Source organism: Theropithecus gelada, chromosome 10 (assembly GCF_003255815.1).
Source record: "Theropithecus gelada isolate Dixy chromosome 10, Tgel_1.0, whole genome shotgun sequence".
NCBI classification, from domain to species: domain Eukaryota; kingdom Metazoa; phylum Chordata; class Mammalia; order Primates; family Cercopithecidae; genus Theropithecus; species Theropithecus gelada.
The window spans coordinates 90,924,665-90,949,831 of NC_037678.1; the positions used below are offsets into that span (position 1 = coordinate 90,924,665).

At 47.7% G+C, this 25,167-nt stretch overlaps 1 protein-coding gene across 1 annotated transcript in view; it reads left to right on the forward strand.

Annotated features, from left to right (window-relative positions):
• Positions 1-25,167, forward strand: part of SLC24A3 (solute carrier family 24 member 3) — a 498,945-nt gene that overhangs the window by 288,550 nt on the left and 185,228 nt on the right. Inside the window, exon 3 of the mRNA XM_025400528.1 lies at positions 6,731-6,807. Within this exon, the coding sequence (XP_025256313.1) occupies positions 6,731-6,807 (77 nt within the window). The remainder of the gene's footprint in view (positions 1-6,730; positions 6,808-25,167) is intronic.

Here is a 25,167-nt window from a genome sequence, read left to right on the forward strand (position 1 = left end):
CAGCAGCCCACGTTCCTTTTGCTCAGACATGTTAAGGGAGCCAGGCTTTTTAGGATGTGTTGATCTTCATTTTGGGCTGCTCCATTTGATCAACATGTGATGAGTATGTCTAAAGATGGCATGAATGTTCCTGCTGCATTTTTTCAAGCAAAGGAGAAAAGACTCTCTGCCTCTACAAACCTCCATTTAGACTCATCAAACTCGGGCCTCATGAAAGCAGCCAGGAGGGAGAAGCAGGGAAGCTGATTGCTGTTGCCTTGGTAAGGGGAATCCACTCCACTCAGGTCCCTGTGGTTTCCATGGGAACAGCACTGCTTGTTTCTGCAGGCCCCCAGGGCTGGCCAGATGCACTGAAAGGAAAATTGGGGGATGAAAGAGAGGAGCAGAAAGAGACTTTGAGGACCTTGAAGGTATTTGGGGAATGACTCTCAGCTGGATGAGGCTGCTCCGTTCTCCCTGCATAGGTAGCTGCTCTTAACAGGCCACGTGGGCCACGTGGCCCCAACAGGCTGAGTACCGGAAGCACCTGCCTAGAGGCACATGCATTTATGCAGCTGTCATGGACTAACCACCATCCAGAGAAACAGATGCCAATGCAAGGAAGGAAGGAACTGGCAACATGTGGATTTCAACATCAAGGCCAGAGATGAATGTGCCCTCTACCCACACCAGGCCACCATGTCGTTGTTATAATTTAGAATAATGATATGTGACCCCAAGAAGCACGGCGGTAGGTATTTCACATTCACTATCTACACTCTTCATAACAACCCTGCAGGGATGACATCAACACACCCATCTACAAATGAAGGAAATGAGGCCCCGTGTGGCACAGAAGAAGATCTGGACCTGCGCCTGATTCCCCACTGTGGGATCTTATGCAAAATCTAACTGATCACCCAAGGAAAATGTTAGTTCCCAAATTCAACAAGCATCCTAGCTCAATCTTTAAAAAACGCGCTGAGGACTTTTGGATTTGGCACAAGGACACACACCTGGAGAGGGTGGCATCAGCACCAGCCATCAGCTGTGGGAGGCACTAGAGGCCCCACATTGTCTTACCTCTTGTTCTAGAAGTGAAGCAACTGGGCCAAGAAGCCCTTGGCAGAGCCTTCCAGTCCAGTGCACCACACTGTCTGCATACTTTTCTTGGAAAGCTGCAGCTATTCAGAAAAGCGCATGCCCTACCCACACCTACAAGGCACTGGAGTGGGTCACCAATTGGAGGGCTGTTGCAGTCTCCAGGAGGCAAGCACAGCTGCTGTTGCAGCTCTTTTCTTGAACCCCACTGAGACTTATCAGGCATCTGCTGTGTGCACTGCAGTGTGCTGTGTTTGAACCAGAGGGAATGGGAAGGAGGATCCTCAGAGGCCATTTTTCAGTTGGTCAAAAGGCAAATTGAGGCCCAGAGAGATGAAATGACAGGTGACCAAAGCCACACTTTGGGCAGGTTGGCATTGAGCCTCAGATTTCCAGATTCCCAATTGAGGACACTTTTCTTGACTCCAGGCTGATCCCTTCCTTAGGAAGACTAAACACTGCAACACCAAATTACTTTAGAACCACAGCAAGGCAACACTGAGTGAAACAGCGATGTTAATAGTAGGCTGTGTACGTAACACACACATAGGAGCTGACAGAGATCAATGAGAAGTCTTATGGCCTCCCTAAACGAAGCTGCTTTGCCAGTGGGTCTCTAGACTAGGATTATTCCTGATTTACATTCTGTTCTACAGGGTCATCTGGCAATGAATGCCCTTTGCAAATTAGTCAAAGAAGCTTCTAACATGGTGGAACTGGTTATGTAATATAAGAACATGTTACAACCCTAAGTCTTAACGTTGGGGTCCTACCATTGCTAGATTCAGAATGCAAGTCTTAATAACAGTTTATCCTGATTTTATGCTTGTGCAGAGGGACTTCCTTCTGCCACCTCCACCCCATGCCCCACTGCTGTGTGCTGAAGCTAATTATGTGTATAGAAGTTATGGTCTGTCCTTTCCTGGACATAAGATACCTTGCATCTCCTCTTCACTTCTTATGCAAAGGAGGCTTAGGAGATGCTGTGGACTGAGTGTTTGTTTCCACTTCCCAGATTCATATGTTGAAGCCCTAACCCCCAAAATGATGGTATTTGGAGATGGGACCTTTGGGAGTTCATTAGGGTCAGATAAAAGTATAAGAGTGGGACCCCGATGATGGGATTAGTGTCCAAATAAGAGAAGGAAGAGACCAGAGCTTATTCGTACTATGACATGTAGATAGTGCACTGCAAGAAGAAGGTGGCCTCTGCCAGCCGGAAGACAGCCCTCACCAGAACCCAACCATGCTGGCACCTTTATCTCAGACTTCTAGCCTCCAGAGCTGTGAGAGATAAATGTCTGTTGGTTAAGCCCCCAAGTCTACGGTATTCTGTTGTATCAGGCTAGGGCAGACACAGGCATTCTTACACCCAGACATGTGGATGGTTTCTTGATATATCACCTGTGACTCTTTCTAGGGCCTTCTCTAGCCCTGGAAGCATGCTTGGCTTGGCCAGTGCAGGGCTCAGCAGAAGTATTGAAGGGTTAGTGCCTTTGGGACAGCCCTAAACAGTGACAGGCAGGCATCAGTGGACGGAGCCCCCCACCCTACTGCTGACCCGGGAGTAGACAACTCTGAGACCTGCTTCCCTCTGTCTCCCAGCAAGCTTGAGGCCACTCTGCCAGCCCCTTCCCCTCCCTGCCTCATCTCTTCACCCTGCTCCCGATGCTTCCTGGGATCACCTCCCAAACAAACTGCTGTCATTCAAATCTTTCTCTCAGGGTCTGCTCTTGAGGGCCCCAGTCTAAGGCACGGACATTTGAAACCTATGAGGGAAGACTCACTTCTTGCAGGGCTGGAGAAGAAGGCTTAGCTCAATTTTTAGATGAAATCTCTCCTTGTGACTTTTTTTTCAAACGATAATGCATGTATAAAAGGGAAAATAAAATACATGTAGTATTCTTTGTAAGTTGTGAATGAGTCCTTTGAAACCATTTTTCTAATTTCGTGATTTTCCTGATACGTGTTTCCTGAGAGGAGCTGTAATGAAAAAGTAGTCAGAGTGGTTGCATGTCAGGTGAAGTTTGTTAGGTGAGTATTTAACCTAGTCATTCTTTCCACATTGCTATTGGCCACCAAATAAGACTTTTTATTGTTCTTGAAGAACGGTGATTCAATACCCTTAGACTGACTGTCCTCTGCCTTCCCCACCCTTCCACCCACATTCAACTCAGTGAGGAGGCCCACAGTGCCAGCCGCTCCATTCACAGGCTCTGCCACTGGCTGTGCCAGACTGGAGGCTCTCATTGCCCCATGGAGAATTTTCACACACTTCCTCATGGCCAGCTGTGACTGCTGACGGGGGGCGCACTTTTGATAGAGGAGCTCCCAACTGGGCATGGATCAGAGAGCAGGCCCTGGAGAGCAGACCAAGATCAGGTCACTGGTAAGCTGCCGACTCCCTGAAGGGAGGGAAGAGAGGGTTGCTGAGCCTCCAAGGAAGGAGGACCCTGAAGAAGCTCCTGTGGTTTCTCTTTGGCTCACCCCTGCCCGGCCAGAACTTTGGGCAGCTTCTAGGTGGACTGCCCTGAGCCAGCACGGGGCTCTTTGGGTCCTGCCCCATCCAGGGCTAAGCCTCCAGTGTGTCTTCCCCAGGGGCCCAGCTGGGGCCACCATGTGGGCTGGCGTGGAGACCCCTGACAAGAAACCACCTCCACCAGAGAGCCAGGCCCAGTGGGATCTGTGTATCCATGTTGCTTCATTCAGCCAATTGATGTTCATGTTATGGAGAACTGAAAATCAGAATGCCTGGATTCAGAACCCGAGCCTGTCACTTACTGACGTGGTGCCCTTGGTGGCACAGGTGCGCTCCCTGGCCCTTGGTGGCCTCATGCATGGGGTGGCAGTGAGGCAGGAGAAAGGAGCTGGGCTGAGAGAACCCAGTGCAGATGCAGATGATGCTCATGGGGTGCCTTTCACTTCCTTCCTGTGCTTCCTCCGTCCCTTGTTATTGATCACGGAGGAAGCTTGTGAGGCAGGAAGTAAAGAGGTAACTGGATGCCACATACCTGTACCCCCTCATTGATGATTGGGAACCTCAGGCGGTTTCCACGTGTGATTCTTTTGCTTGGCACTGCCCCAGGGCATATGACTGGCTTGTTTCCCATGGGCGATGGCTGTTGTGATTGATAAATTAACTCAGCATCCCATCTCTAGCTTCCAGCTCTGGGACTAGGAGAACAATAGGAGAGGTGACCTTTGAACCCTAGGACTGGCGAGTGCCAAAACGCCCTGTGGCAGCTACACTGAAAAATGCAAAGAAAAAAAAAAAGCCCATTGCTTCCCCTCCAGGAGTGTGGCAGCTGAATGTAGATCAGATCAAATCCTTTGGGAGGAGGTCATGGAAGGAAGAGGTCAGAGGGCAGAATGAAATTGCAGATCCATGCAGGAGGGGGGTGGCATGTGTGAGGGGCGTCCCCAGCCCTGGGTTTGCCGGGTGTGCAGCCCTATTCCCACTTTCCAGCCATGGAACCCAAGCATGTTGTCCCATCTGTCTTCCCCTTGGGTTCCTCACCTACAGAATTGGAATAATAACCTGTTTGTGAGGATGAAATGGGATCACAGGGGCAAAGTGCAAGGTACAGGGCTTGCCGGGAGCAGGTGCTCAATAAATGCTCACTGTTGTCATCCCTCTGCCCCTCACATTAATTTCCAGATCGTAGCTTCATTTTGTTCCCCAAGGGAAACTCCTCCAGGCTTCTCCCAGTTTATTTATTCATTGGTCAGAGGGGCGCCACGCAGCCTGTTTAGAGCAACTTCCGCTTAGAAAAATCCTTGCGTAATCATGACATTCCTGTGTTTTCTTGTCTCCTTTTTTATGTTTAAAGGACCATACAAAACTAGAGAGTGTGATTAGCTGGACATATAGGTGGATCTTGCTTTTTAAAAACAAAAAACAACTTTATTGAGATATTATTGACATATAAAAATTGTATATGCTTAAGGTATACAACTCCAGCTTTTGATATGCAGATGCATTGTGAAATGTTAACCGCATTTCAGTTCATTAATATATCCATTACCTCTACATAGTTACCATTTATGTGTGTGTGTGTGTTTGTGTGTGTGTGTGGTGACAAGATTTAGATCCACCCTCTTTGCAAGTTTCAAGTATATAATGTAGTATTTTCAACTCTCCGCCGCTTGCTGTACATTGGAAGGTGAGCCTTGCTTTATATACTAAATGTACCCTTTGGCCCAAACACCTTATGTGGCTCCAACCCAAGACCTGCACAGTGCCTTAAGCAATGCTGCCTTGGATGCAGAGAGCAGAGCCTTTTTGAGCAGTGACCGATGGCTTGTGTCTTGCACAAATCCTCTGGGCAAGCCAGGGGTCACCAGCAGAATTGGGCCTGGGTGTCTCAGAGGTCATCCACTCACTCCTTAGCACCACTGTCTTTGTCTCTTCTCCCCTTCCTGGCTGCACTGCCTCTCTCATGCACAGTGCATCCTGGAGTCACCTCCCAGATAAACCACATACCTCCACATCCTTGTCGGAGGGTCTGCTTTTAGGGGAATCCAAAATAAGACAAGAGGCGAACAATTATCATCTAGCACATCCTCCCCATCAAATGGTGGTGGTTTCTCTAAGAACTCACTAGAGAAAGACTTGGAGACCTCATCAGGCTCAGAGGAAAAGACAGCCAGTGATGTCTGCCCATGTGGGGCTGTGGGTGGGGGTAGTGTGTGCTGCTCCTACCACGCCTGATGGGCACATCCTCCAGCAAACGAGCCATGGATTCCTATCTGAGGGACCACAGGAGGCTTCATAAAGGAGAGGAGATGTGAGAACCTAGCCCAGAAGGTTGATTGGATTTTATCAGAGGAAGGGACAGGAGGCCCGGTTAGTGGTGGAGGACCTTCTTGGTCAGTTCACAGACTCCGGTTTTCATCTCATGGCAGAGAAGTTTTAGAACATTGAGAAGGCATGAACATCCCTGTGGTTGGCATTCCAGTCCAGCCACAAATGGAGGTCAACTTAGAAAGGGGAGCAGTGGGAGGGAGCAGGGAGGGGGTTGTTCTAATAGCACACGGGGCCCACACGCTAAGCCAGGTCAGGCAAAGTGGAAAAGGAGCAAAATGAAGACCCACTTAGAGCAGGGGCCTCAAATCTGTCTGAGCCACAGACCCCTTTGATGATCCAGTGAAGCCTACAGCCCCTGCTCAGAAAAGCAGTTTTCAATGAGTGCATGCAGCAAAGTACATAAGGTTACACATGGAGACTGACTGTGTGGAAATGAAGCTGTCAAAATATTCGAAAACAAATTTTCAACATAGTAGTTCACGTGCTTCCTCATTAACACTTTTAAGTCGCAGGTGGTGACCTAACAACCACCATAAGATTGAAGCAGTGGGTGAGAACTGCACAAGTATGATGGTATGACGTGTTATGAAAATATCTGTGGGGGCCGACTCCCAGGTTCTGCTAACACTACTGTGGTTGGTTGCCCACGTTCTTATCTGAAGGAAACACTCAATTCTGGTTGGTTTTGTGAACCTAAAGATGTAGGGTTTTTTTCTCATCCAAGTTCATGGACCCCATGTTAAAACCAAGACTCTAAAAAGGGGCTGGTAATGCTGTCCCAGACCTACAGCACTGAAAATGTGGTCACCTGTGCTGAGACGATTTTCTTTCTCTGTTCTTTAGCCTTGCATGAATTCCCCAATGACATCTTCACCAACGAGGATAGAAGACAAGGCGCGGTGGTCCTCCATGTGCTCTGTGTAAGTACCCCTCTGTGCCTCTGCCCGGAGGGTCCATAGGCCAGGCCTAGGGGTTTGGGGTGAGGCACCTGAGGCCCCCAGTGGAGTCTCTCTGCCCTCTTGTTTACACGCCTGGTGGGGGTCCTCCGAGCCCTATAGGGGGCCATCACCAAATGGAGACGAAAGACTGAAGCTTTCGAAGGTGGAGCCATCTGTTATGCACTTTCCCTTCATGTTAGTGCCCAGAGTGTGGGCTCTAAAGTCAAACAACCCCACTCTCCATAACTTAACCCTACTCTCTGCTCAAACACCACCCTCTTGGGGGAGCCCTTTCCTAACCAGCCTTTCTGAAATGCCGCCGTATTTCCTCTTACCCTGCTTTGTTTTCCTCCATGCTACCTGCCATTGCATAGTTATTTGCTTTTCAACTTTTCACCCTCACTCACACGTAAGCCCCTGAGAACAGGGACTTGGTTTTGTACACGACTTCATTCCCAGACCCCTTCTTGGCATGTGGTAGGGACAGAACATTTGCCCACTGAGTGGATTCTATGTAATGTCAACTGGCACCATGTCTGACACATAGAAGGCGAACAAGAAAAGCTTGTTCTCTTCCCATCTGGCCTCTTACTGTCCACCACTGCCCTAGCATCTTCTGCCACAGAGCCAGTGGCTCTAAAGTCTGTGGTCCCCTTGTCCCCATTTGGAGGGTTTGGGGGAAGGCATGCATGTGACAATGTCTAAGGAGTGGACAGCTGTCCAACAAGAAATCTCTGAGCCAAGTTCTGGACTAGGTACATTACTGCTCCCCCATCTCTGTGACGTTCCCTCTCCCCCAGAATTCCCTCTCCCCTGAATTCCATTCTAGTTATTTATTGCTGTGGCGCAAACTCCCCACGTGTAGCGGCATGCCCAGTCACTGTGTCATTTTGCTTTGGGTTGTTTGTGGTGAGTGCTTAGAAGAAGCAGGGTGGGAATGCTGCTCCACGGAATCCAGGGCCTCAGATGGACCGACTCCCGTGGCCGTGGCTGGGCCACTGGTCCTAAAGGGTTTCTCTCTCCCATGCCTGGTATGTGGAGTGGGATGGCTGAGGGACTGGCTCAGCTGTGGCTATTGAGAAGAACACCTACAGTGACCTCTACAGTGTGGCAGCCTCAGGCAGTCCAGAGAGCTCAGAAAGGGAGGGTGACTGAACCTTGAAGTCCCACGGTGTGATTTCCACCATTACAGTCACAGCCCACTGTGATTCAACGGAGGGGTCAGAGACCTTGCTTTCAACCCACAGCTGGAGCAGGTCAGCAGGCACAGCCTGGGCTCTGGAGTCAGAGAAGACATGGGCTTGAAGCCCTCTTCTGCTGGCCTTGCTTTAGGTGTCACTTCCGGGAGGACACTTGACCTCTTAAGACTCACAGGCCACCTCCATCTTGACTCCTTTTCTGGGTAAAATCAATCAACTCTTCAACTGGTCTCCCACTCCCCAAAAAGGGAGTATGAAAAGTCTCTTTTCTACAAGGACATTCTCTAAAAGTACCAAATGAGTAAGGAGAGCCTTTGCAACCACCCAGCCCTCCCTGCCTTTCAGGGAAGTTGCGTGCACTGAGCCATTAATATGGATGTCACCTTCGGCACCAAGGAGGCTACCCTGTCACAAGGCTGAGGAGCCCCAGGACTGAGTTGGATCCAGAAATCTCTGGCAGACATTAGCATCCTAATGCTTTGACATCTGAGATATGAGATTTCCACTCTGGACCCAAACACTGCGTGCTTTCGGCCTCCTGAAGAGATGTTGTCGCCTGTAGCTGCATGGCTCTTTCTCCCCACCTCCCTCTCCCCTCTGGACTCACTGAGTCATCAACTGGAGGTGGAGGAGGTTCATTTTTCTTGCTCTTCATGAGCCCAGGATACCCAGGAAGGTTTCTGCTGTCTGTGGTAGTACATTTCCAGGCTGGCATAAAGGCAACTTGGGCACAAATGCATACTATCCTCCTTAAACACTTCCCTAAGAGTGGGCATGAGCCTACAGGCTAGCACTTTGTAATCACTGGAATCCAGTGCCACTGTTAGCCCCTGTCCTGGGCTCTACACTTTAGAATCCACAGGGCAAGGAGTTCATGGACCAAGACCAGTGCCCACCCCTTCAAGATTATGTTCCAAGCACACAGAAGCCCAGAATTCTCCACCCAAATAGCCGTGAGCCTGCTGCCAAGGCCTGTGCACGTCTCCTCCCTGGCTCCACCTCTTGGAGGGAAGAGACCCAAGTGGGGCAAGCTTCAACACACAACATACATGACTGTAGTCCAGTGTGAGGCCAAGTGGGCAGAGCAGCAAGGCAGAGACAAATGTTAGGGTGGACCTGCTGGTGCCATCCCCAAGGCCCAAGACCAAATCTTGTTATCCTATCCACTAGAACATAAGCCCCCACCACCAGAATGTAAGCCCCAAGAAAGAAGCCCCTTCGTACTGTGTCCAGTCATTGAATGCCTGGAGTTGCACAGTCACTTTTTGTTCAGGGCAAGAGTAAATTATTCCTTCTATCCCCTTTACCTTCCATGTTGTGCGGCACATTTAGGATACTCAGAAACTGTTAAACAAACATCACTGGATGTGAGGACTGCTGGAAGAGTAACATCTGGCATTTGACTGGCCAGCAGGAAACAAATGAATGCACGGGTCAAAGCTGCAAGAAGTGAAATACAGACTTCCTGCACTTGGCCATCTAGAAAGCATTTCTCGAGCCCCTGCAGAGTAGTGCTGGGCTGAGTCCTTCTAGATGCTCAGGACATGGCCTCGCTCTGAAGGAACCTGCTGTCTTGTGAAGAGAACCACTTATGATCGGCACCTGCCATGCACTAAATGCTAACGAGGGTCTATACAGCCTGCTGTGCTGTGGGAGCTTAGAGGAGGCACCTCAGTGTCAGCAAGGTCGGGTGGTGCTGTTCTTGAAGAGTGGGCAGGCAGATTCCAAAGGAGCATGGAGAAAAGGGACTCCACACAGGAATGGGAAACCTCATGGTCAGAGACACAGAGAGGTGAGAGTCAGGGAGTCTAGAGAGAGCACAAACCAAGGGTGTGGGTGGTGGAGAGTGAGTGAATGTAGCGTGGAGAGACCAGCGGGATCTCACATGGGAGGCACCACACGTGATTTAGCTGCTGCGTTGGAGTGGTGGGAGATTCTTGACCTCATCGTCCCTCCTTGCCTAGGGTTAGTGCTGCATTAGCTCAGGCTTCACCAGAAGTGACCCAGAGTCATCTGCCCTACAGTCAGTTGATAAAGACCCAGGCAGGACATAGAAAAAGGCTCAGGGCCGTTTGGGCAGGTGATCCCAGAGTCCCAGGGGCCCTGGGGAATATCCAGGAGGGAATGTGGAGGACAGAACATCCCCAGGAGACTGTTTCTAGGCTCATGAAGAGCTGGGACTGCCTTATCCAGGCAGGGGAGTGATGGCCTTCTGCTGGAGGGTCCCCGTGGGGTATCCTGCCACCCCAGGCTTTCCCTGAGAGAAAGCCATAGGGCTGCCTTTTCCTGGGGTTCACTGCTCTTAGTCATGGATCCGGAGCAGAGGGCCTAGTCCTTGCTGCTCCAGTTTGATCTGAAACCTGATCACACTCAGCATTGGCACCTACACTCAACCTGCCCCTTTTCACTTGGCCCCTTTTCACTTGGTCCCATGAGTTTGCTTTGCTCCTGAGGCTTGCAGCCTTCAGCCTCAGTTTGGGTAGAGCTCTGGGGACACAGATGGTTCTGATCCCTTGATACACTCTTTTAAACCTTGAATGACAAAGCTTGCATTCTTTTTTTTTTTTTTCTCATAGATACTTCCCTGTTTTGTGTGTGTTTTGTAGAATCGAACAGCTGAATCGTTCAACTTTCTGAATGTTCCCTTGGATCTTTCATGTTTTGTGTATTTCAAAAATCCTGAGCCTGAGAGTGCACTTTTTAAAAAGGTTTCTGTTCCTTCTGGCTGTTTGTCATGTAGCGGGGAAATTCATGATCTTGACAACTTTTTCAACAAAAGATAACCCCAAGAAAACACTTGTCTTAGAACTCGCTTTATATCTGATCTCTTATAACATTGAAACACTAAAAGCAGGATTTCCTGTCTGTGAGGAAATTTGCGTCCTATAGATTCATCGAGCCTGCCCCAAGTAAAGGAAGAAGGCTGTGAATGATTTTCTAGAATTGTAGTTTGTTTGTGATTTATCAAGATCTTGTGAAATTTTGCTCATTATCCCCATGACACAAATAGCTGAATCTTGGAGATGATAAGCCAAGCTACACATTTCCCTTCCAGTAAGAGGTTTTAAATAATCAATATTTGGAATTCTTTCTTGAAGTTGGTGTGGGTGGCTGTCTATCTTTTAAGAGATCAAACTCCACAGCAGGAATAAATACTCTCTGCATGCCCTGCCAGCTTTCTGAAGTCTTCTTCCTAAGCTTTGAGCCTTGCTTTCCGATTTTTAATGTCGTTCCTCTCTTCTGGCAGGCAGATATTTCTACATGCCTGTGTGTATGAGAGTAGAAGGTGTCACACATTTGAAAATGATTCTGTATCCCATACCAAGGCAAGCTCTTGTTAAGTGAGTCTGTTTGGTAGGAGGGCTGCTAATTAGTCCAGCAACCCAGACCTGTCATAGATGTGCTGGGGAAAGACATATCAAGGAGAATATTTTTGATGTGCATCTTCAGTTTCTAAATCCTAGGCATGCCCCGAGATGTCCCATAGGAAACTTGGGAATTCAGGCAGAAGGGACATTTCCCTCCACTGAGCTGTTGGGGTTGCTGCCATCTGGACCTCCTCAGGCTGCTCAGAGCAGCAAAAGGGATGTTCTGGCCACGTGGGAGGTCCCTGGTCATCTGCCTTAGGCCCCTTCTGTTTAGTGGTAGGGACTCCCTTGTGCACATCTCCATCTTCACACTCCTGTGTCCAGTGCCCATTAGGGGCTCGTGTGTATTAAAGGAGATAGGCTCTATACAGCGCAGGTCATTCCGGAATCCAAGAATCCAAGCAGGATTCTTGTGCTGAGCTGAGCCCTCAAGCTGGCACTCCCTACAAGTGGAGATTCTCCAACAATGAGGAAGAGGACCGTTAACATCACTCCTTTTGGTGTCCCCATGGTGAGGGTGTCCAGGGCATGATCTCAAGATTGGTGGTCTCCCCTGTCCCCCACCTCAACACTTGTCCACACTTCTTTCTTCCGCCCCTGGACCCAGGGAGTTTTATCTGGTCTGGGAATTGGGGAATCTCATTTATGAACTTACATCCAAATTCTCTCTTATTCCTAGATCAGCTTTTAAACTTAAGAATGTGCTTTCTGTCTCATAATCCCATGGTGACCTCCTTGCTCCCCAAAACTGCAGAGGAAGCTGATTAGCATTGGAGGGCGGCCTTTGGTACAGAAGTGATGAAAGTGATTGGAGTACTAGGGAAGGAGGGAGGCTAGTCACATCTTCTCCTCCCTCTGGCTTTGTGGTTTTCAGGTCCATTGTCTATTTCTGGATTTTGTGGTATTCCTAGCCCAGCAGAGTACCTTGGTGACCTGGACCATGCTCTCCTTCCCTCCTTCCCTCCTTCCCTCCTTGCCTCCCTCCCTCCCCACACAATCCCTGTTCTCTCAAAAGAAGTGTATCTCTGCCTCCACTCTGGCCCTGGCTCTAGCTGGTGTCATCTTTTGTGCACCTGCCCTGCTTCTTCAGTACCTCCCTGCACTGGTCAGTTTCCTAATTTATAGTCCCCAGAAGTCTCTAATTATTGGCCCAGCTCATACTTTTTCTGCCTGGCCATGGGGTGACTGTCCCCTATGGGTTGACTCCCCCTGGTTCAGGTCTTAACCAATCAGCGTGACTGAATCACACAGGTTTCCTTAGGAGGCCTGGAGGGAGAGGAGTCTCAGGTCCACAACTCCACCCTCCCCTCCTCAGCAAGGGTGGAGACTGATGTGGATGTGTTCTTGAAGGAGCCTGAGGCTGGGACACCTCCTTGGAGAGTCCAGGTTCCAAGTGGAAAGGGGTCTCTTCCTCCCAGCCAACTGCTCCTCTTTCAGGCCTAGGGGAGGAGAGGGGCAGGAAGCTCTTCTTTCTGGAAGGAGCCTCACCAAATGGATGTCGTTTCCTGGGGTCTGAAGTCCTTCCAGTTATTTCTGCTGTTTAATTTTAATAGCTGAAAGAATGATTTCCCTGGATGCACTTTCCCGGGCCCAGATTGCTTTTGTTCAGAGCCAGAGAATAATGATGCAATAGCCAGTTCTTAGGGGATAGAAGACCAGGGTCCCAGCAGGAGGTGCAGAAGGCCCCATCCCCAGCCGCCATCTCCTCCAGCATTTTGTATATTTAAGCTCACTTTCCACCTCACTCCCAGGGATATTTTTTTTTGGTCTTTCAAGGATGTCTTTTCACTTTTTTGGCCCTAAGACTCAACTTTTCCATCATTGTCTATCAGACCTTCCCCAGCTGTCCAATAGTCTAGATCTGTGCTTTTAACATGGTAGCCACTGGCCATAGGAGCTGTTGAGCACTTGAAATGTGGCTAGTGTGAATGAGGAGCTAACTTTTTTTTTTTTAATTAACGTAAGTGTAGGTAGCCACATGTGGCTAGGAATCACCCTAGAAGGCCTAGCAATGAATTCTAATTCAGCATCTTCCCTTCCTCGTTTATGTCATCAACTTGAAATCAAGAAGCAGAGGTGGCTGGAGAAAAGGTTGTCAGCAAAGAGACACTGCTGCTTTACTCAGTCCTCTCAAGGGCTGGCCTGGCTTTAGCCATCCAAATAAGCAGGATGTATAGAAGGCACTGCCAGGCCAGTGGGCTTACCAAAACGAGGGCAGGATGAGATGTTCTGGTAAGGAGGAAGGACACCCAAGTTAAAAGTCAGAAAAACATGTATATGACCAACCAGCTTCCTGCTTTGGAACAAGTCCCAGAACTTCTCCTGACCTCAATATCCACATCAGTAAAGTGGGAACGCATGGTAGGTGCTCAGTCAGTGTTTCGGTTTTCGATCTTCACCGTCTCTTCCCCCGCAAACGCCACCAAAGGCAGCTCAGCTGTGGTTGCCAGCCCCACCACAAAGCACCTCCTGTCACAGGGCCAGAGCCCAATCCTTTCAGATGCAGCTGCCCTCCTTGTGAGCAACAGGACGGGGTGGCTCAGGAGGCCTCTCTGCAACTGGTATTCCCGCCGTGCCCAGGGCTCCAGGAGAGGCTGCTCCTGCAGTGTTTTTTGTTTGTTTGTTTGTTTGTTTGTTTGTTTTTGTTTTTTACTGAAAAGCAATAATCATATATATTTTGGGGGTATAATGTGATGTTGCAGTTACATTGTAGAATAAGCAAATCAGGCTAATTAATATATTTATCACCTCACATTCTTATTTACTTGTGATGAAAACATTTAAAATCTCTTTTAGCAGTTTTGAAAAACATTTTATTATTAACTATAAAATAGGAAAGGGAAGTGAAATTGTCTACTAATGACATGATCTTGTATGTGGAAACCCTTAAAAATGCTGCCAATAGACAGAACTGATGAACAAATTCAGTATAAAGTTGCAGGGTACAAAATCAACATACAAAAATCGGTAGCATTTCTGTACACTAAAAACAAACTATCTTCAAAAGAAATTGAGAAAACAAATTCATTTACCATAGCATTAAAAATAAAATAGGAGTACATTTAAACCAGGGGGGTTTAAAATTTCAGGGGACCTACATGATCTGGTCAGAAAGGTCCCAGCAACAACTCACTTTTAGGGCAGACGTATTTAGTTAAGGGATTTTATTCTGGAAGAGAAAAATCATTAGAATAGCTTGTGGAATTTGCTGTTTACTCTTGGAAAAGTGCTGAGCATGTCCTTAATTTGTCAGTGTCAACACAAAGCTAAAACTGGTGTCCAGAGAGGATTAGCACAAAGAGAGTAAATTATGTTTCCATACATCAGTGATTTAAATCACTGCCTCATCCCCTTGGTCATGAGACTTAATTCAGAAGGCCCGGGTCTAATCATTCAGCCCCACAGGCCCCACGGCTTGCTGGTGGGTTGATACCCTAGGACCTGAGCTGGATATAAAGCATGACGGTTTAGAGCATATGCCCTTGCAGTGAAACCCATGAGTTGTAGTCCTGAATTTTCCACTTTAACGTGTAGCCATGGGAAAGCTGTTTTGCCTTCCTGAGCCTCAGTTTCCTCATCTGTCACTGGAGATAAACACAGCACCCACCTCATCAGGCTGCCTTGAGGAACACCTGAAAACAGATGGATGAAGCTCTTGGCAGAGTGTCTGGCACTTAGTAGACCGTACCCTACCTGTCCCCCCTCTTAGTTCTTGCTACCTGTGCATGCCCACCCAACTTTCAAGCTCCAGCCCTGCAACTCTGGGCATTTTCTGGACCCCCGTATCCTATTCTACCTTAATACCAGACAGGCAAGAAGTGCCAAGAAATCAGCATCCCCCAGTAGAAGGCCTCAGACAGACAGGGGATTGGTGGTGGATAAATGCCTGTTCCCTCTTGCTTCAGCTGGGCTAATGGAAACGCATGTTCTAGCCTGCCCCCCAAAGTACCCCCAAAGGAATAAGCCCTCCCTGCCTGCCCCAGTGCCCCACTTGGTAACACGCCTTTATTAGCTGCTCTTCCTGCCCTGGCTCACTTCCCTGCTCCTCTCCTGGAACTTCTGGGGTCCAAATTAAATGACATGCACTGAAATGGAGCTGCTTCTGAGGCACAGCCTCCGTAGATGTCACCTACCATATTATTATGCAAAACCCACGAAGACTTCAGGACATACAGAATCAGGACATCAACAATCCTGGTTGATTTGCAACCAGTTTGGTTAATGTCTTGAGCCTGGGCAAGATAGAAAGATGTTTGGGGAATGAGCTTTGAAGTAGACAGTTTCCAATTTGATTTTATGGTGGCGCCAAATGGTGGTAGGGGAGACATAATTTTGTGTTTTAGCTCATCCCTGCCCTGCAATAGAGAACTTATGCACATTGCTTAGATACCAAATGTTTACATGTGGAGATTAGATACATGCAGCCTGCTGTATGCTCCTCTTCATCTTATTTGTTTATTACTCGATCCACCTGTCCCCCACTTCATGTATTTCCTTTTTATATATTTATTTTTACAGTAAATAAGCTTTATTTATTTATTCTTCTAGGCTGACGTTGCAGCAGTCACAGATCTGCATAACACAGTTATGTGTTGACTATATCTACAATTTACAGGAGTATTTTTTTCCTCTGAAAAACATAAGTACAAAAGCTAAGTAAATAATGAGGTACTACTATTTGGAATGATCATATGTCATAACTTAAAGAACTAGTCTTAGCAAATATTCAGCAAATCGATCTGGATAAAATAGCCAACCAATTGCTCTAATTTATCAGGACAGACTCCATGTTGGTGTTCAATGGTTTTGTCTCTTTGTCAATAGTTTTCTGACAATTTTGTACCTGGGAAAACTGCAGAACAAGACCTGCTGCTTATCATGACTTGAGACTTCAGCATAAACAAAGTGGGAGCTTTGTTTTTATACCATCCTTCCTCTTTCTCTCTTGAGCCAGCCCCCCTTATATAGTAGAGACTCCAGATAGGGGTTTGAAGCTTAACAAGAATCCTGATCTTACAGCAGAGAAGCTGCCCTGTCCCAGGAACCTGGATATGCAGTATGTTCTGTAGTCAGTGTCTTGAGAGTCACTTCCTCCTGAGGACCCACACCAGAAGAGCTATGGGAGCCAAGACAGCTGTCTCAGGCTGACTCCCCCGGAAGCCAACCCTCAGACAAGGAGGCCAGGGCAGGGACTTCGTTTGGAGGGTGGTCCCAGGAAGCCCACTATGGGGCGTGAGGCAGAGAAGAAAGGCAGCCCCGAGGGTCTGTGGGAGAGCCAGCGACCGCTGGGGAGAAGGAGGCTGGAGCTTCATCCTACTGGGGAACTGGCAGGTCATGGAGAACATCCACAGCTGATGATCCCAGGCAGGGCAGGGGAGGAGGGGCATTTATCCACCAGCTCCCATCCAGGGCTACTTGCGGGTCCCAGACTCATAGCATTTCCAGTCGGCCCCACCAAAGCCCTTGCACAAATGGACGTCGTGGGGTTAGCATACTCAGAAAGTGAGTGGCCGAGGATGAGGATGGGCACCAACAGTGCCTGTGACAACACACACCAGGTCCCACCCAGCTGGGCCACGAAAAGAGGGGTAGACTTGCACCTGTGCCCACCTCTGGGCTTCAGCTGAAGCTCTTGGCCTGCACACTCCCCCTAAGTCTTCTCCCCAACCCCACATCCCACAGGCACGGCTGTGCAGTGAAGATTCGGATGCCGCATGAGGGTCCTCTGGGAGTCTCCTGAGGCAGGTGGCTCTGGCAGATTCTCCTTGAGTTTCTGCAGTTCTTCTGAATCAACTTGGAGGTAGGGGAGTGGGAGAGGATGCCCTGCCTCTCATCCAGCTACCCAGCTTCGACATTCCACCTGGAATGGTCACGCCCTCCGCAAGTATCCTGTGTCACCCTGTTGCCCCTCTCCCCGACAGCTTTTCTTTCTATTCAGCCTGCATGTTTCCCTTCCTACCCGCTGAGCCATGAAGAGCAAGCATCTTGACTGGTCCCAAAGCACACTTGTTCTCTTCAGTGCATTTCCGCCAATGCTGGCTCTGATTTTGGACTTCACAAGTCCTGTTGGCCCTCCCACTACTTCCCAGGATTAGTGTGGAGGTCAAGAGTGCAAGCCCTGGCTATGCCATTTACTGCCTGTGTGATCCCTAATATTCTGGACCTCAATGTCTCCATCTGTGTATATGGATGAGGCTAGCATCTACCTCACAGAGATAAAGACAATAAAGTGTGTAACATGTTTAATCCAGTGCCCCGCTCGCAATAAGCACAAGGAAATGTTAGCTCTCATATTATCTTCATCTCTTCTATGCTGGATCAGACTATGGTCACTTTTTGACTAATTGACCTGCTTGGATTCAGTCTATTCTCTTTCAATCAAAATTTAGCTCTACCAACACCAGATCAACCTCTTGAGAGCAACATCCAGGTCGCAACTTTGCTCGGAACTACCTTTCCTCCTTCTCCCCCACTATCAGAGGGTTCACACGGCATAGTGAGGAGAGTGGGTTTTTAGAGTTAGACCTCCTGGGTTCAAACCCTAGCCTCGCCGCTTTTTAGGTACATACTACCTAAAGTAAGAGTATAAGTTATTTTCCTTCTCTGTATCTTGGTTTTTCTATAAAATGAGGATAATGACAGTATCTACTTCACAGGGCTCTCTGCATGAGAATTAATCAATCCATGCCAAATGCTTTGAGCACAGCAGGGCATTTAGTAAGGACTCAGTAATTGTTGGCCATTGTCGTTATTGTTATTTCAGTAACCCCATAATCCATGTGACAACTATTTTTGCAGTCTTGCTTTTCTCTTCTCATAAACCCCATGTATCATGGTCTAGCAAAAATTGATTATTCATCACCCACCAAGAAATCCGAGGGCCTTCCTATTCCCAGTTCCTGCGTAGGCCCCAAAACCTTTGGTCTCCCCGAAATCCAACTACAAAGTCCAGCTAGAGGTCACTGCCTCCTTGAAGCTTTCTTTTATGTCCTATAAGGAAGAGTGGGACTTTACACTAGCACAGATCTCCCTCTACTCTAAATTCCTGCTTTCCTTTGTTGCTCTCCTGTAATGTGTCCTTCCCCTCTTCCCAGAATGATGTTGGAGACCTGGGACCATGCCTTAGTTATCTTTATGTCCCCATCATACCCAGCATGGCACCTTGTATGGAAGAAGTACTCACTGAATATGTAGTGTGAGGGTAAATGAATGAATGAAGTGTGCTTAAGATCTTGGTGGCTGAGTATAGGGTCTGTCCACTAAGCTGGTAAGTGAGTGATTTAGCTGTGGTTTCATAAGGGTCTGGGGGTTTCATCAGTCCTAAGTATAACAAGATGAACTTTAGGGGGCCAGACCTTCCTTAAGAGACGTGGACTAAGCTAAATACTCAGGAAACCCCTGCTCATGAGGCAAGAGAGAGCAAGTTGAAGTAAGAACACACAACTCTCTTATGCCAGTGGCATGCCTTTTCTCTCCAAGAGGTCCAGATAGCTTGGGCATTGCAAAGATCCAGGGACAGCAGAGACCCTGCCCTGCAAAAACATGTGCATTTCACAGTTTAACAGTGACTCAGAGCCCTTCCTGAACGTTTGCACAAAGACAGAGCGTCTAAACAAACATCATCATTACTGAGGATCACAATGTTCTCCAACTTTTATTGAATTAAATTCTTTCCCTGAAGGATTGGTCTCTATCTACTGAGATATTATTTCAGCAGCCAAATTCAGCGTCCCACATATGAAAGGTACCCAAACATGTCACCAACTAAGGGTGGCTGGAGTGAGGTTTGTAAATGTGGCTCTGGTTTTCTAACCCCATTCAGCCTGAGAGGCAGCTACTAGAAAGTAAGCAGTCCTGTTTGTCCCCAGCTCCAAGATGCCACCTAGTAAGGGCCCAGGAGTCCAAGCTCTTTAAGACCCCTTTGTTTCCCCGATATTCTAAATCCTTTTTTGTCCTCTTTAAAGGCTCCTGAAAATTCTCCCAAGCTGTTCCCATTTCTGGTGCTTCTTTGTTCTCACAGTTTAAAGAAACTCAAGGGTCCCAAAGATAACTTGCCCTTTCAGTTTGAACAACTTATTGAGGAATTTGGAACCAGATCTCCAAGTGCTGGTTTAGGGAACATTTGTAATAAACTGTCAGCCATCAAACCTCCCACTCACCATAAGCTGGGGACACAGGTTGGTGCCCATTTTCCCATCTCTTTACCTTCCCGTCTCTTTACCTTTGGTGCCCTTAACCCATCCTTATTTCCTAAGATGCTTCACCATTTCTCCCAAGAATCCCAGAAGCTATTTGCAAATAGATTTTTTGATGACATGTCCTTTTACTTGGAAATCACCAAGCATGTAGGAAAATGAGGTCTACACGTGGCCCTCACTATTGGGACTTTGGTTTGGATGCTTTTTACTGATTCTCATGATGTATCCTGAGAATACTGAAAGATTCCCTGCTGCTTGCCCGTGAGTGGATTCCAAAGGCAGTCATGAAACCTGCCTCTTCAGCTATTTCATTAGCACTGTGATTGCTGCTGTTTTATGCAACAAGGTAGAAGCCTGAGGATTTATTTTTTCCCCTTATTGAACTTGTTCCAGCTGTCTTTTCCTCTGTACTGTGGACCACAGAAATTAGGCAGAGGGGTATTTTTGGCAGTTAGCGTAATGCTTTTTAGCATCGGAAGCTTTCATGGCACCAGTAGTTTGACTGTTTGTGGGCCTCTCATTCTCTCCTGGACACAAGCCCAGGAGAGAATTCATTTGACTTCGTGCCTTTGGTTTTTCAGAGTTAGTTTGGGGCAAGACCCATTACTCTTCTTTATAGAGGGCCAACCCTGGAGGATACTTGTATCCCCTTGCTCAGATCTCAGTGCACGCATTACACACACAATATATATATTTATGGTACTCCAACTCTTTCGTAAAATACAATAGACACTAATTTTTAACATATTAGCACAGCTATTTAAAGTGTGATTCTGAATAAATAAATGTACATTTGTATGTACGTGACATATACATGTATGTGTGTATATATGTATACACACACACACATATAAATTTGTGTCTCCCATGGCAACCCATACAACACTTCTTGGGTTTACATGGAGTCTGAATGCAGTTTGAAATGGAGCTATGAGGTTTTAAAAGACAAGATTATTTCATTCTCCTTGCAAACCTGTTCATCTCTTAGCTGTGCCATGTCAATAATTGTCACCACCATGCATTGAGCTGCACATGCTGGAATCCTAGAACTCAACCTTGATTTCTCTCTCTGTAACCCCACCCATCAGCGAGGTCTGGCCACTTTCAACCTGGGTCTCCATCCTATCTCCTCTCCATCTCCACAGGCATGGCCCTTGATCAGGCCACTGCCCATGGCAAGAGCTCACTGATGGATCTCACCCTCACATTCATAGTCCATGTGATACTTTAGAAACATACATGAGGATCAAGACTGCACAGTCTGGCCCCGACTATCTTTCCAAGTTCATCCCCTCCTCCCCACTACCCTCATGGCACTTGGGCCTCAGACTTTCCTCCTGTTTGTCAGATAATCCAGGCTCATCTCATCCTAGGTACCTGGCTGAGTACAGCCCCTTTTTTTGATATCACTCTGACCTTACGCCCTGCTGCCTGTGCCATTTGTTATACATGTCCCAGTTTGTGAACCCTCACCAAAAGCCTGCCACCTGAAAATTTGATTCCACTCTTTACTCTGCTGGCAAATGAATCTGACCTTTCTATACCAAAAATGGCAAGAATTGAATCTTCTTGTCTCCCTTCCTATAGTAGATAGGCTATATAGTACATAGACTGAGTCAGCTCAGAGAGGAATTTGTTCAAACTAGAAAGGGCTCAGCATGACTAAAGAGTTGGACTATGTCATTCCTTATAAAAACAACTGGCCTTTATTTATTTATTTATTTATTTTAAAAGAGTATTGGAAAGGAAGTAAAAAGCTCCTCTGTGAATGTATTCATATGTACTTGATTCAGTGATGGCGTTGGCATGGAGACACAGCATGAAAGGGGAAGGAAAGGGGTTTCCTGCACTATAACACATGGGCAGAGACTTTTGTTTTCTACTGTGATCCCTCTAATAACACGACATAGAGAAACCGTACTCACTGGGCAGCAACAGAATCACCGTGCTACTCTGAGTGTCTTGAAATCAACTGAGTGCCGAGGGCCTCTCTCTCTTTGTCTTTTGGGGGAAGGTGGTGATGGAAACTGGTTCAGTGGTTAAAGGAGGGAGAGTCTGGATGGGTGAGGATGTCATTAGCAACAACTTGTTGATTTCCATGATAGCTCAATGGTGGTGGGTCATTCTGTCACAGAGCCACCACTGACCAGCTCTACGACCTTGAATATGTCACTTGCCCTTCAGGGTTTTGGCTTCTTCATCTTTAGAATGAGGAAAAGCTTCTTAAGGTCCAGCCTAAAGTTTCTCAAGGTCCAAGATCTATGATTTATATAGTGAAAGAGGAAGGAGCTCCTGGGTGACCTGAAGCATCCATCCCTAGACAGCAGGGACATTGTCTGGTTCCCCAGAATGCAACCACTTCTGATGAGCTTGAAGTTCCAGGAAACAACAGAAGGCTTGATGTTGCCTGATGAAAAGTCCCTAGACAGTACCTGCTAGCTTGAGCACTGAGGTCTAATCAGGCACTCCAGGGGAAAAGGCTCCATACCTACCTGTCCTGAGTAAACAGGTATGGCTCCATGCCCTGGGGTTAGACAGAGTCACATGACCAGTGCGAGTGGAACAAAGGCCCACAGCTGCTCCATAGAAGGAATAGGACTCTATCACAAATAACAGCGATTGTCCTCAAAATAATAATCTTAAAGGTAGGGGCAAGACGCTAGCCAGTGCCTGACTTAGGTTGGCTGTGGTTCAGCCTATCCATGTACTGTAGTCACGCCAATTCTGAATCTGTCCACGTGCATCAAGATGGGAGCTGAGCAGAAAGGCCCCCTGATGTTTATTGCTGCTCTGCTATAAGCCCAGCCACCAGGTTAACAGGCCACTGGTCACCCAGTTTATTTTTCAGTCGCAAATGGAACCAGAAGTGGGTGCTGAGTGCATCAGAAGTTTTCCTGGAAGTTCCAGAAAACAAAACAAAGTGAAACAGTAGTCAATCAAGTAATTAGGAAGTCTTCCGTCCTACTAAGTTGCTTACAAGGAAGAGTGGGATAAAAGAAACATGGCACATGGAAATATGTCAAGTACAAATACAGCAGTTCAGTTGTTTTGCTCTCAGGCCATTAAGAGGAGGAGAACTGGCATTGGCTGGGGCCTACTGTATGGCAAGAGGTGTCTGGGGCCTTCCCCATACTCTCTAGAGTGTGGATTAAAATCCATCCAAGAACGTACAATCCTCCCTATTTTATAAATCAGTAAAGTAAGGCTTGGAACAGGAATTAGTCCAAGGAAACAAACTTTTTATATTGTGGTTAGCCAGTGTATGTGTAAACACCTCAGGTTCAATCAAATGAAGAAGCATTATGAAGAGCTTTGTAAACAAGTGATGCAGAGTGGAGACAGGGAGGGATAAATAAGACATGGCCCCCACCTCTAAGGAGCCTGGTATCTCCCAAAGTATGAACTGGGAAACATTAGACCACAGCAACAAGTGAAAGCAGCTTTCCAAGCCCCTGCATGGAGATCAGAGTGTCCCGACACGTGCCTGTTCTCACGTCCATTTTGCAGATGGATAATTAAGGCTCAGAAAGGTTAAATGCGTTTCCCTCCTGCGACAGAAGTATTATGTTCTCCATGTTAGAGGTGAGGAAACTGAGGCACAGAGAAATTAAGCAGCTTTCCCAGGGCATGCAGCTCATGAATGGTGGAACTGGGGATTGACTCCAGGCCATGGGGCTCCAATGTTCCAGTGGTGGGGAGGGCAGCCCCCTTCCCATGGCAATGGCTTAGAAGGAAGTCCAGGCTTGAGCAGTGGACATGTTGTTTGATCAGTTTTCTCAGCTTTTGATCTAGACGATGGATCTAAGAACAACGTTCTTTGATTCGTATATGCAGCCAGGGGACCCAGGAGGCCGTCGGTAGAGACAGAGACTATGGCTCTGCTCTCAGGGCCCAATCAGCCAGCCTCAAGTCAGGCACAAAGCAGGGCTACATACTTGTTGACAGACCCCACAGCCCTCCATGTCTAGACTCCTGAGTGCCTGAGTCTGTCCTCACTGCTCCCTCATCCTCAAGGGGCATTGCATCCCCAAGACCGTCCCAGCTTCTGGTGCCCAATTCCACTGTGGTTCATGGAGTCAGCACCACACTAGGGCCCCATCTTGGAAATGAGCCCAGCTGTCTATCCTGCAGGAGAATTCCTGGGGTAGTTATGGCAGAGCCTCCCACCAAGCGATTCACCTGAGTTCATCTTCTGGAAAAAGGGCAGACAACAGAGGACCAAAACCAAGCATCCATTTTGCTACCTTTGACAAGCGCTCCTGAGCGTCTGCAGAATGGGGAGCTCAGTGGTAGGTGACATGTTCAGAGCTGAAAGGTTCCACCCATAGAGCACTTGCAGCAGACACCGTGCTAGGTGTTCCATACACTATCTTATTCCACTCTGGCAACCCTCAGAGCTAGGTACCATAGAGACCTGAAGGTCTCAGAAGTAGGGTAACTTGCCACAGCTGAAAGGTAGGATATTAATTGGTCAGCACAGGCTATTAAGAGAGCACATTGGCAGCCCCCTGACTGGGGTGTCATTCAAGATATTTAATAACTGGAGGCAACAGAGATGCTGATCAAGCAGACGGATATCAGCTGTCAACAGCCAGTTCAGCCAAATCAACACATATTAGCTGAATTTCAGAACTGCCTGATTCTTCTTGGGCACAGCGTGAGCTACCTTTCTGGATATCTACTGCTGCATTACAAAACACCCAGTATTTAATGGCTTAAAACAATTTGTTATCAATCCTGGGTCTATTGGTTGACTGCGCTCAGCTGGGTGGCTCCTGCTTGAGGTCTCTCATGCACTTGCAGTCAGACGACAGCTGGAGCTAAAGTCATGTGAATGCTCTATGGGGCTGAACATCCATGATGGCCCCATTCACACAGCTAGTGTCTCTATGTTGCTTCAATTGGCTTCTCTCTCTAAGAGAGGAGGCTGAATGGTTTACATAGAAGCTTAGATCTCCAAGAGGCAGAAAGCAGGGGCTGCTGGGTACTTCGTGGCTACCCCTAAAACTGGCCCACCATCACTCCTTCCTGCCCGGATGTGAGGAGTGGCAAGGTCACACTGCAGAAGAGCAGGTGGAATACAGTGATAATTCCATGGCCATTTTTGAAAACCATCTGCCACAGCAACCTTAGAAGAAGAGGCAATACCTATGTGGAGCCAGGTGAAGGGGGCAGGGAAGGATATTCCAGTTAGCGAGACAGTCTATGGAGAGGCAGAGGGGAGAGAGAACACCGAGCACCTGTGCTTATAAATATAAGGCACTCACTGCGGCCTAGATCTTTGAGGGTCTCCAATGCCTAAGGAGTTTAGATTTTATCCCAGCAGCATTGAAGGCCATTAAGGGAATTTGATCAAGCAAGGAGTTGACTCAACCAATCTATATCTTGGAAAGATTTTGCTGGCTATAAGATGGAGTAGATGAAGACAGGTAGACCAGCTGCCTTCCCCAGCTGTCCCACATCTCAAAAGAAGAGCTACCAGGATAAAGCCTCGTTGTAGCTTTGGCCTTGGCCCCGTCCTGGTTCTTCGTTCTCATCTGAGCAATGAGGCTAAATAAAAGAACAGAAGCCCTGGGG